We start from the raw sequence: 12959 nt of genomic DNA on the forward strand, positions 1-12959 counted from the left end.
GCGTCGATGGTCAGCCAGTCGTCATCCGCGAACATGAGGTCGGAGTCGACGAAGCCATCAACGTGATCGATGAGGTGGTACTCGCGGAAGACGAGGGAGAAATAAATCTTCCAAGCATAGTAGGTGGAGTTGGCGTAGTCGAGGATGACGGGCACGCGGGCGAAGATGTCGAGATCGCGAACGACCTCCACCGGGGGAGGGGCCGGACCTTCAAAGGGGTTGGAGGGAAGGGAGGCAGCGGCGTGGGAAGAGGCCATTGGTGCGGCGCGGCGACCGAGGTGGTGGCGGCGCGGTGGTGGCGATCGGGTGTGGAGGGAGATCGGGTGGGGAGGCGGCTCGGGAGAGGGAGACGGCTCGGGAGAGGGGGCGGCTCGGGAAGGAAAGGGAGATCGGGGTGGGGAGGCGCACGCGGCGGCGGGGTTCAGGTGCGGCGGCGGCGCGGGTGGATGGCGGCGGCGGCGGCAGCGTGGTGCTGCGGCGGCGGCGGCTAGGGAGGAGCGGAAGCTAGGGTTGGATCGGGAAGAAAACTGATACCATGTTGAAGGCAATGCAACTCTCGATGTATTGATCGGGTGCACGGTGCACGTATATAAGTACAAGGGCAGCCATCAGCCTCATCTATAGAAGGAAACTAGAGGCGGGGCCGGTAGGAGATTATCCTAACAGATACATGCACATAATATGTTCAACACCTCTAAACCTCCCGGCGTCAGATTTCTCCGGTGAGCCCGCACCTCCCCACCCAAACCAGTCAATCCTCGGACTCATCGCGGCGCCGTACTCAGCCTCAGGGCTGTGCATGTCTTCTCTCCAGAATCGACTTACGCGAATTCAAAATTCAGGTGACTTGCAAATAGGTTGTGCGAACAAATATATGGGCAGATATCTTAGTAGCTAACAAAAGATATGAAAACAATTGTCGAAACAGATGACAAGCCAACCACTTGAAACTGCCACGTTGAGGGAAGCGCCCTTTAATCTAAAAGTTACAATCTAAAACAGTAGTCCTCGATCTAAATTTATTAGGAGGGACTACCTAAGTTTGAAGTCAAATATGACAAATCCAGAAGTGACCGATTCTTCCATGGATGGTGTTTCATAGCTCCATGGAGCTACGGCAGGAATGTTACATCATAATTAGTTTGCATGTAGATATGAGCATAGTTTACAATAAATTAAAGTATTGACAGGCGTATGAACAGTTATCCTGGCTACACATGAACCAAGGGTGCACAACATACTGCTGCGTTGTAAATGGCCAAAAACCCAATTACATTTTATTTGAAAATAAATGAACTTCATGCTGGACATACAACCATTTTTTAATGGGTTGTGCAACAAGATTACTAGACTCAGGAAAAAAATTAAACAGAGATACCAAACACCACTGGATTAGTGTACTCCCTCCTTCCCAAAATGTAAGGCGCGCTTGACTTTGCATAGCCTTTGATGCACCACTTGGACCATTGTTATGAGCGGCATATATTACAGCCCAGGCATCTAGGGGCCTGGCCCAGTTATCTTATCGTGTTAGGGGCTTAGCCCAATTATATCATTAGGAGGATTATATAAGCTCATGTAAGGACCCGTTTTGAGATTAAGCAAGAAGCAATCATATTTGCTCGGCTTCCTTAGGGAGCCGGGAGACCTAACCCTAACCGCCTCCTACCCTCGCGCCAACCTGCTCCCTAGTGCACGACGGCGCCCAGCCGCCGGCGTCCGCGGGTTCGTCCACGTCCAACACCCTCCTTCCCCTACAACCTCCGGCCTAGACCCGGTAGAACCCTAGTTTCTACCAGTTTGGTATCAGGTAGCTCTGTTCCGATCATGTCTTCGCCGCTGCCCATCCCGTCGCTTCCGCTGCCGACCGTCACCACCGCGCCGCTGGCATTGTCCACCGCGCCACTGCCCTCCCCGTCCGCGCCGCTGGTCGCGTCCTCCGGCGCCGCCGCCACCCAGATGACGGCGCCCTCCACCGCACCACCGGCCGCCACCTACACCCCGAAGGAGATCACCGGGGTCCTCAACGATCTCGTCACAGCCGTCCAGGGGATCTGCCACTACTTGGCCGGGCCCTACGGGCTGCCGCCGGCCGCGTCACCAACCATCGCCACCGGGCCGATGCTGCCGCCGTGGCAGCCGCCGCACCCGGCGGCCTCCGCCGCCACCGCCCTGGCAGCCTTGGCAGCCGTCGCACCCAGGGGCCACCGCGGCGCTGGTCGGGCCGCTGCAGCTGCAGCCAGCCCCCGCCACCGCCCCGCTCTGGCCACAATGGATGGCCACGGTCATCGCGGCGCCTGCCGCCTCCGCCGTTTCCATGCAGCAGGCCTCCGCCGGCCAGCACCAGGCTGACTACAACCGCGCCGGCGGGCGTGCCGATTCAGCAAGTGCGGTTCCCGCCCTCGCCATCACAGCTTCCGGTCTGGTTGGCCGGGACGTCACCGCCGCCAGTCTACACCATGGCCGCGGATCAGCCGGCGCCCTCCTTGCCGTACGGCGGGCCCTGCGGCTCCGCGGGTTTCCACGCTGGCTTCGACGGGCCACCGCTTCCCCGAGGACCACCTGTGCACACCGGACCGACGCCATCCTCTTCGCTGCTCCGTACCAAAGAGCCGTACGCTCACGGCGGTCATGCTCAGACACCGCCGCGCTTCGCCAAGCTCGACTTCACCACCTATGATGGCGCCGAGGACCCCCTCAACTGGCTCAACCAGTGTGAGTAATTCTTCCGGGGGCAACGCACGCTCGCGTCGGAACGCACCTGGCTCGCCACATATCACCTTCGGGGCGCCGCACAGACATGGTACTATGCCCTCGATCAAGACGAGGGCGGCATGCCCCCATGGGAGCGCTTTCGCGAGCTATGCCTCCTTCGCTTCGGGCCGCCGATACGCGGGAGCCGGCTGGCGAAACTCGACCGTCTCCACTTCACCTCCACGGTGCAGGACTTCACCGACCGCTTTCAAGCCCTGGCGTGCCACGCGCCCGGCATAACGGCTCGCCAGCGGGCCGAGCTCTTCATCGGCGGTCTGCCGGATCATCTCCGCGTGGACGTGGAGCTGCGGGGACCCCAGGACCTCCAGACGGCCATGTACTACGCCCGCGCATTCGAGCGCCGCGCGATGGCCATCCAGCAGGCATCACCATCCCGGGCCACTGGGCCGCCACCCGGGCCGGACATTCCCGCGCAGGGTTGGCCTGCTCAGGTTTCCGCGGCACCCCTCGCCGCGACCGCGGCGCGCCCGTTCCCCCGGCTCACCTCGGCCGAGCAACTCCAGCGTCGCCGCCAAGGGTTGTGCTTCAACTGCGACGAGCCCTACGTGTCTGGCCACGTCTGCCCGCGACTCCTCTACCTAGAGGCTGCGGACTACATTGAGGCCGACGCCGCCGCTGCCGGCCTCGGCTACCTGCCCGCCCAAGCTGCCGCGGAGGTGTTTGGCGACGGTTGATCACCTCGAGGAGTTCCGCAAGCGCTTCCCCGCCTTCCAGCTCGAGGACGAGCTGTTTGTGCAGGCGGGGAGAAATGTTATGAGCGGCATATATTACAGCCCAGGCATCTAGGGGCCTGGCCCAGTTATCTTATCGTGTTAGGGACTCAGCCCAATTATATCATTAGGAGGATTATATAAGCTCATGTAAGGACCCGTTTTGAGATTAAGCAAGAAGCAATCATATTTGCTCGGCTTCCTTAGGGAGCCGGGAGACCTAACCCTAGCCGCCTCCTGCCCTCGCGCCAGCCTCCTCCCTCACACACGACGGCGCCCAGCCGTCGACGTCCGCGGGTTCGTCCACGTCCAGCACCCTCCTTCCCCTACAACCTCCGGCCTAGTCCGCGGGTTCGTCCACGTCCCCCTACTAGTTAGTGTTAGAGTACGTAATGGGCCTAATGGCCTAGGCTGGCGGTATAGCCCGTTAGTCTTAGGGTTAATTAGATATAAGGGTCGCTTGCTTATGGGTCAAGTAAGCCTTGCTTGGGAGTCAAGTAAACCTCTCTATATAAAGAGAGGAGATGTATCAATCTAATCAAGCAAGAATTAAGAAGGAAATCCCTTCCCTCTTGCCCGGCTGGGGCCTTCTCGCACCCTCCTTCTAGCAGCGCCATAACAGTTTGGTATCAGCTAGCTTCAGTTCAATCATGTCTTCACCGCCGCCCAACCCGTCTCTTCTACTGCCGGGATCCTCCGTCGCGCCCGCCCCCGCCGTCCCCGGAGGAGGTGTCCGGGGCGCTGCGGGACCTAACCCAGGCGGTCCAGGAGATCCGCCTGTTCTTGGCCGGGTCCTACAAGCCGCACCCGGCTGCGCCGCCCATCGCCGCCACCGCGCCGCCGTGGCAGCCGCTGCAGCAGCCATCCACCGCCCCGCCCTGGCTGCAGTGGCAGCCGCCGCTCCTTGCGGCCTCCGCCGCGCCCGACGCTCCGCCGCAGCAGCCGTTGCCGCTGCCCCAGGGCGTCCCCGCCGAGCCGCTGCAGCTGCCATCCACCGCCACCACCGCCCCGCCCTGGCTACAGTGGCAGCCTCCGCCGCGCCCGGCGCTCCGCTGCAGCATCGACTGCACCGGCGGGAGTCACGATCCACCAGATCAAGTTCCCGCCGTCGCCATTACCGCTTCCCCAGGGCGTCCCCATCCAGCAGATCAAGTTCCCGCCGTCGCCGTCACCGCTTCCGGCTTGGATCACTACCCGCCACGTGTCGGCGGCGGTGAGGCTGCAGGCTGCTACGCGCGGCCTCATAGCGCGTCGGCGTGTGCGGGAGATGTGTGGTCTGCAGCTGCCGCTCCTCCCAGCTGCGCTTCGCTGCGCAAAGGACCTCGATTTCGTCCGCTGTGTCGGGGATCTTGGGCATGTTGTTTTCCCCGCGGGCAGCGACCTCAAAGTCTGCGACATCGGCGGTTGGGGGGGGCACCCCTCCCCGTCATTCTCCATGGCAAGCCCTCCACTCTTCTCTGTGCGATGCAGACCAATAGCCATCCGGCGCAGAGAAGGCAGGGTGTCACCAACAGGAGCGCACCGCGTAGCACCACTGCATTCCGCCGGCCGCCACGAGGGCGTCTTTGCTGGTCGCTCTTGCGACCACTTCCAGATGGCCATACACATGCACTCCTTTTGTCCAGATGGTGTCCATGGGATCCAGGTGGCTGTACACGTGCACGTCCGACGTGCGGATGGTGTCCACTTTTTGTTAAGGGGTCCAAAATAAATCGTCCCAGTCCATTTCAGGTTGAGAGTAATAAAACAAGCCAAGATGTAAAAGGCTTGTTTTTATGTGTTAGGTTTGTGTTGCGTCGAGTCATGGTTATAAGTTGGTTAGGCTGCAGCTCGAGGACAAGCTGCATGTCCAGGTGGGGTGTAGTGTTAGAGTACGTAATGGGCCTAATGGCCTGGGCTGGCGGTATAGCCCGTTAGTCTTAGGGTTAATTAGAGATAAGGGTCGCTTGCTTAGGGGTCAAGTAAGCCTTGCTTGGGAGTCAAGTAAATCTCTCTATATAACGAGAGGAGATGTATCAATCTAATCAAGCAAGAATTAAGAAGGAAATCCCTTCCCTCTTGCCCGGCCGTGGGCAAATAGGCCCCCAGCCGGCCCTCTCGCGCCCTCCTTCTAGCAGCGCCATAACAACCATTAATATATACCAAAGTACATGGATTGGACATGTATAAATGGTGTTGTCGTATTTGTCTTGCAAAATAATTTTATTTCATGTCTTTATACTAATTTTCTAGATGTACAATAAGTGAAAATCATAGTCAAAATTGTGCGATGAAGACAAGAAAAAGTCAAGCGCGCCTTATATTTTGGGAAAGAGGGACTGCTACTACTTATTCTCAGTTTTTGTAACTGTTAGTTTTCGAATTGATCTTGAAACACATCAAATCTTCATGTAGCATATTGTTTCATCATGTGTACAAAATCATGTGCGCTCTTTCTTCAGAAAAGATGATGCATCTGTGTAAACTTCGTATGAACTTCATGTTAAGGTTTAAGAAACCCCCATGAAAAACAAGTATCATCTAACAAACAGTAGTTCTCGCTGTTTTGGCACTATTCTTTTTCTGACTGTCAATTTCACAACTTTCAGACTCAAAGTTCACACAGGTTAACGGGTCAACCCTCACTGACCCAAGATACTAGACTACTTGAGTAGACATGTGATAATCACTGATCTTGGACAGCATTTATTTACACAGCAATCATGCTACAAAATCTTACCACTTAATGTTATTTACTGAATAAATGGATTTCTCGGCCGTGTCATTTTTCCTTCTCTTTTTCTTTCGTGAAAAAATTAATGCAAAAAGTACAGATGACATGATAACTTAAATATGCATGTATTGTCTCCATCCTATATTACATCAAGGTAGCCTCCATTCTCCATTACAAAACTTCGTTCCCTAGTATTTTCTAATCATATTTTTACAAAATTATAAAGATGTATTATGGAAATAATTTTGATAACAAATCTAATGATGTCATTTCCAAGTGGGGCATCATGAAGTTTGAAAAACAATAAGTGCAGGCATTCAAGATGATATTTGAAAACGAGGGAGTAAGGAGTAACGAGAAATAAATGGATCAGCGAGAATTAAGCTATTATGTTTGTATACCTCATCAACAGCACACTTCTCTGATGTTCGCATATGCATGGCATTTGAAGGTTCCTGATCATTATTACATCGTACAGTCCCTTCCTGTTCTGATCCTAAGCGAGAAACACTACACCAATCAATTTTTTCACTATTCAAAAGATGGTGTGATGCTCTTCTCTCCTCAACGATGTTCAATACTTTCTTTGGCATTTCCGCTGGAATTTTTGGGCAGCTGCTATCAGTAAGATGATCCTTCGCTGTAGTTGCCCCACCCTGTATTGAGTTATTACACTCTAATTTCAACTTCCGCAACAAATTCAGAAGTCTATGAAAGTCTTACTCATTATAAGAAATATATTAGGACTATCACTAAAGTGACAGACCCCTGTCCCCCACGTCCCTCTCGGAGGCGACATGGGGGAACCCTAGCCACCCCCGCCGCCGGCCCTCCTCCACCCTCCCCTCCCCCTTGCCGCCGCCGAGGGCCACTGCAGGGCAAAGCCCGGGCAGTGCCGGCGGCGGCGCGGCCTCTCCCCTGGCACGGCTCTCCCACACGGCTCTCCCATCTTCCTCGCGGCGGCGCAGTCACTCCCGGTGGGCTTGGTGGCGCGGTGCTTCGAAGTTCCGGCGGCGGCTCGTTCTGTGGCGGGGTGGAGGGTCTGTCCCCGTCCGGTGGTGCTGCCTACACAGCGGCTGTGGCCTGAGGCTCTTGACCACAGATTGGATCTGGGTGCTGCTCGGGCCCGGCTGTGGCTGCCTGTCAAGCGTGGTGGCGGCGAGTCTCGCGGCCTCTGGGCACCGTGGAGGTGTCAGAGGTGGCGCGGCGGCGTGTGCTGGGCCTGGTGGTGCTGATGATGGCAGCGGCCCGTGCATGAGAGTTGGATTTCTTCGAACAGATCTGGGTGAAAACTTGCTTTCGGCTACTGCCAAGGCTGGCAGTGGCGGCGCTATATGCGTCGTTCCCTTCTTGAAGGCATCGCCCTGGAGAAGTTCAAGGCCACTCTCTGCTACCTCCGGGAGAAACCCTAGATCAGATGATCGGATGACGGCGGCGCTCTGGTGTCGTTCCCCCCTTGGGGGCGTCGTTCTTGGAGGTACACACGGGATCGAGGGACCAGTGGACGGCTTCTTTGGTGGAGCGGTGCTTCATCTCACACATTGATGGTGCAGCGGATCTCGGTGGCATGGTGCTTTGGAGACTCGGCGTCCGATGCGCGGAGACGGACTCGCGTAGGAGGAGGGTGTTGTCTGGCGTCGATGGCAGAGAGGCCTGGCAAAGTCGATGCATTAGTTTCTGCTCTGAAGACGGATGGAAGATGGCGGCGACAACACAGAGAGGCGTCGGACCAGCTTGTGCCCCAAACCTAGTATGTGGCTTGGTTGGGGCCTCCAGCTTTAGATGTTAGGCATTTGTGCGATGTCTGTTTGGTATTAGGCTCGGACTATCGGCATCCCTTCATCAGGTGGATAGGAGTAGCGACAGTTGTTGCTAAGATGGTGGCTTCAGATTACCTGATGTACTACTTTGTAAGGTCTATGTGAATAATTAATAAAATGGCTGCATGCATCGCCCAGATGCAGAGGCCGGGGGTAATCCTCCTTTTCTAAAAAAAGATATAATTATAATACGTCACTTAGTAATGATATCTATTTAGTTAGGAAAGAGATCAGTTTAGTTAGCAAGATAAAGTATATGGTTTTTAAGGAAGGTCGAGATTCTATTCTTGGGTATCAAGTTGAGTCTTCCGTACAAAAGGGACGCCATGTACCTGTATGGACTATCTAATGAATGAGAATAAATTAGGAAAGATATAATCCCTGTCCTCTGTTAGGAAAATATGCAACTTGTATTCCCATGAGGCCATAGGCCGATATATATACATGTACAGGTGTGGAACATATGCAGGAAACCCCTTATACAACGGGATAAATACAAAGGGGTACATGACTTATATTATAACTCTAACACCCCCCTCAAACTCATGGTGGATGAACAACACTGAGTTTGGAGAGATAAAAGCCATGTTGTGCTCTAGTCTGGGCCTTCGTCAGGAAATCCGCCAACTGTAACTCGGAAGGCACATACTGAAGAGCAATAACCTGATCCTGCACACCAGCGCGCACATAGAAAGCATCAACACCAATATGCTTGGTGAGCTCATGCTTCACAGGATCGCGCGCAATGCTAATAGCACCTGTACTGTCAGATAAGAGCAGAGTCGGTGTAGTGACAGAAACACCAAAATCCTGAAGTAACCACCGTAACCAAGTCACCTCTGCCGTCAAAAGAGCCATGGCTCGCAACTCAGCCTCAGCACTCGAACGGGAAACTGCAATCTGTTTCTTCGTCTTCCAGGCAATGAGAGAACCACCAAGAAAAACACAGTAAGCAGAAAGTGAACGGCGATCAGAAGGATCACTAGCCCACGTAGCATCCGAATAGGCCTGAAGCTGTAAAGAACTGGAGCTAGGAAAGAATAGACGTGAGAGATCGTGCCCCGGAGATATCGGAGAACACGAAGGAGATGACTATAGTGAACCGATGTGGGAGCAGAGACAAACTGACTCAAAATATGAACCGGATAAGAGATGTCCGGACGAGTGACAGCTAGATAGACAAGACTGCCAACAAGATGACAATAACGCGTCGGGTCAGGGAGAGGATCACCATCAGTAGCACGGAGGTGAACATTGAGCTCCATAGGAGTCTCAACAATGCGCTCGTCAGTAAGAGCAGCACGAGCAAGAAGATCCTGGATATACTTTTCCTGGGATATAAAAAAGCCATCAGAGGTAGAAGAGACTTCAATCCCAAGAAAGTAGCGAAGAGGTCCAAGATCAGACATAAGAAACTGCTCATTAAGACGGGCCTTTACAAAGGCAATATACTCGGGGTCATCCCCAGTGATGACCATGTCATCAACATAGAGAAGAAGAAGAGTCCGACCACGAGGAGAAAGGTGAATAAACAAGGCTGGATCATGAGCACTTGCTGAAAAACCAGCAGTAGTGACCACAGAGGCAAAACGCTCAAACCAGGCGCGAGGGGCTTGCTTAAGGCCATAGAGAGAGCGACGAAGACGACATACCATGCCATCAGGAACAGAATACCCAGGGGGTGGCTGCATGTACACCTCCTCACGCAGCTCACCATTAAGAAAGGCATTCTTAACATCAAGCTGAGATATAGACCAGTGGCGTGCAGAGGCAACGGCAAGAAGTGTACGAACAGTGATCATATGGGCCACAGGAGCAAAAGTCTCGTCATAATCACGACCATGCTCCTGTTGAAAACCACGAGCCACAAGACGAGCTTTGTGACGCTCAAGAGAACCGTCGGAGCGAGTCTTAACCTTGTAGACCCACTTACAAGTGATGGGACGGACTCCAGGAGGAAGAGAAACAAGATCCCAGGTACCAGTGCGTTCAAGAGCAGCAATCTCCTCTGCCATCGCAAACTGCCATTCAGGATGAACAACAGCCTGACGATAAGAAGTCGGCTCAAGAACAGCAGCACCAGCGGTGGGAAAACCAAAGCAATCAACAAGCAGACGAGGACGAGAACGCAAGCCATAAGTAGGCTGAGAGGAAGAGGACGACTCATCTAATGAGGCATCCACAGGTCGTGAACGACGAGTGTAATGCTGAGGAAAAGATGGAACAATAGAAGGAGGAATCGCCAAGGTAGAATCGGGGGGTGGTGACGAAGAAGTCACCGGAGATGAAGGTGTAGAATCCGGTGACATGCTAGGCGAGGAGACCGGAGAAGATGGTGGCTGCAAATCGACTAGAGGTGGAGAAGCAGAGGAAGTGGAACGAATAGGCACAGGCGCGACGGGGGTGATAGGTGAGTCAGGAAAAGTGAGGAAAGAGATATCCTCCACTAAAAAAATCGAGGAAGATGGGCGTGGGTAGAAGGGACGAGACTCATCAAAAGTCACGTCTCGAGAGATACGCATCCGACGACCGATAGAATCCCAACAACGATAGCCCTTATGCTCATCACTGTAGCCTAAGAAGACACACTCAACAGACTGAGCGGTCAGTTTGGTGCGTTCGCGGGGGGCAAGAAGAACATAGCAAACACAACCAAACAAGCGAAGCATCGAATAATCGGGAGAACGATCAAAAAGACGCTCAAAAGGAACACCACCCTGCAAAGCAGCGGACGGCTGAAGGTTGATGAGATAGGCGGAAGTGGAGATAGCCTCAGCCCAAAAATGAGGCGGAAGAGAGGCGGCGATCATCATCGCACGAGCCGTCTCAAGAAGGTGACGATGCTTGCGCTCAGACACACCATTCTGAGCATGAGCACCAGGACAAGAGAACTGGGCAAGAGTACCCTGCTCAGCAAGGACACCACGCAACATCTTAGAGATATACTCGCCAGCGGAGTCAGCACGAAAAATACGAATGGGTGAAGAGAACTGAGTATGAACCATGGCAGCAAAACGCTTATAAATAGACAACACCTCACTACGAGAAGTCATGAAATAAAGCCATGTGTAACGAGAGAAATCATCTATAAAAATAGACCCCATACATCAGAATGGACTAAATCGAAAGGACGCTTAGACACTGACTCACTATGTGAATATGGTAACTGAATCTGCTTGCCAAGACGACAACCCTGACACTCTAAAGAGACATCTCCTGAGACAGACCCCAGAAGACCTCGACGAACTAAAGACGACAACCGAGAACCACACAGATGACCAAGTCGATGATGCCACTGCTTGAAGGAACCAGTAGCAGAGGCGACAGAAGCAGAGGAACTGGCGATGGTGGTGGCAGCGGAAGGAACATGAAGCTAGTCCAACTCCCAAAGACCCTGAGAATCACGGCGGCGAGGGCCAGCCCCAACCAGAGTGTGCGTGCGACGGTCCTGGACAGAACAAGAGTCAACGTCAAGGATGACACGACAACCAGAATCAGTAAGTTGACCAGCAGAAAACAGATTCATGGTAAGTCGAGGAACATGAGCAACATCAGGAACAGAATAAGGAGTGGAAAGATTGCCTCTACTAGCAACAGAAAGTGGAGTACCATCAGCAGTGAAGACATGAACAGGAGAATCCAGCGATCGAAGAGAGGACAAAGCGGAAGAATGAGAAGACATATGAAAAGAAGCTCCAGAGTCCAGAACCCATGGGGATGTACCTGACTGTGTAGAGGGCGGTTGCTCAATGCGGGAAGCATCAGTCACAGAACCAGCAGTACCCGTCGAGGAAGAACCTGAAGCCGCGAGCAGACGCTTAAGTCTCAGAATATCCTGCTCAGTCAAAGCAATGGCTGAAGCTGTCGAGGGAGATGACGAAGTCCCTGAGGATGATGATCGCGCCTTGCGCAGGTGTTTCCGCTTTGTGTAGCACTGGGACTCAATATGACCATCATTGTTGCAGTAGTCACAATGTGGACGGGGGCGACCTGAGCCTCCAGAAGGAGTGGGCAAGAGCGGCGGAGCACTCGAGCGAGAATGGGTCGGTGCAGCAGGTGGAGTGGAAGAAGCCCGAGTAGCGAGCACAGAGGGAACCTCCAGCAAACCAGCACCACGTAAGCGAGTCTCCTCAGCACGAATCTCTGAAAGCGCCTCCATGAGAGAAATACGGCCACGAGCAAACAACTGAGCACGCCGGGGCTCAAACTCCTTACGGAGCCGAGACAGGAACTCGTAGACGCGATGAAACTCCAAATTGGCCTGGACAGCCTAGCAGCAGGGGCAAGTACGACAACCAGCACTGCGGAGAGAATCAAGCTGGCGCCAGATAGCAGAACTCTGTGCATAAAAGTCATCAACAGTAGAGTCACCCTGCTGAAGAGCATACTCCTGACGAACCACAGAAAGGTATAAGGCATCACCAGAGGGCTCATAGCGCTGACGAAGACAGGTCCACATCTGAAAGACAGTAGGAAGACCCAGAAACTCAGAAGCAAACTGAGGCAGAACACTAGCAGTGAGAACAGCTACAGCACGAGCATCATCATCAAGCCACTGGGTGTAAACAGACAAAGCACCATGATACGTCTGAAGAGCCTCCTCATAAGCCAAAACCCTCTCATCATAAGCACGATCAGCAGTCTCATCAGCAAGCTTAGCCGCATCCTTGGCGGCCTGATTAGCGTCCGTAGGAAGAACCAGTGGAGTCGGCGGAGTAGGGGCCACCGGAGGGACCGGACGTGGCGGACAGCAGACCTCGGCAGAAAGAACACCCCAGAGACGAATGCCACGCATGTGAATGCGCATGAAGCCAGCGAACTCGGTGTAGTTAGTACCATCGAAGATCACCGGACAGCGAGGGACAGCAACATAGCCCGATGCAGTAGACATTTTTTTTTTGCAGAGATCCGAAATCAGCAGAATCCGGACGAGGACGGCGG

The 12959-nt window shown here is 53.9% G+C and overlaps 1 protein-coding gene across 8 annotated transcripts in view; it reads right to left on the minus strand.

Annotated features, from left to right (window-relative positions):
* The window catches only part of LOC109740111 (uncharacterized), a 31385-nt gene that overhangs the window by 10801 nt on the left and 7625 nt on the right, over positions 1-12959 (minus strand). For 4 of the 8 annotated variants that reach the window (XM_073510371.1, XM_045234781.2, XM_020299141.4 and 1 more), the window contains exon 9: positions 6600-6854. The exons of the other annotated variants lie outside the window; for them this stretch is intronic. In XM_073510371.1, coding sequence (XP_073366472.1) covers positions 6600-6854 — 255 coding nt within the window. The remainder of the gene's footprint in view (positions 1-6599; positions 6855-12959) is intronic. 8 annotated transcript variants of the gene reach the window in all.

Source organism: Aegilops tauschii, chromosome 3, assembly GCF_002575655.3.
Source record: "Aegilops tauschii subsp. strangulata cultivar AL8/78 chromosome 3, Aet v6.0, whole genome shotgun sequence".
Taxonomy (NCBI): domain Eukaryota; kingdom Viridiplantae; phylum Streptophyta; class Magnoliopsida; order Poales; family Poaceae; genus Aegilops; species Aegilops tauschii.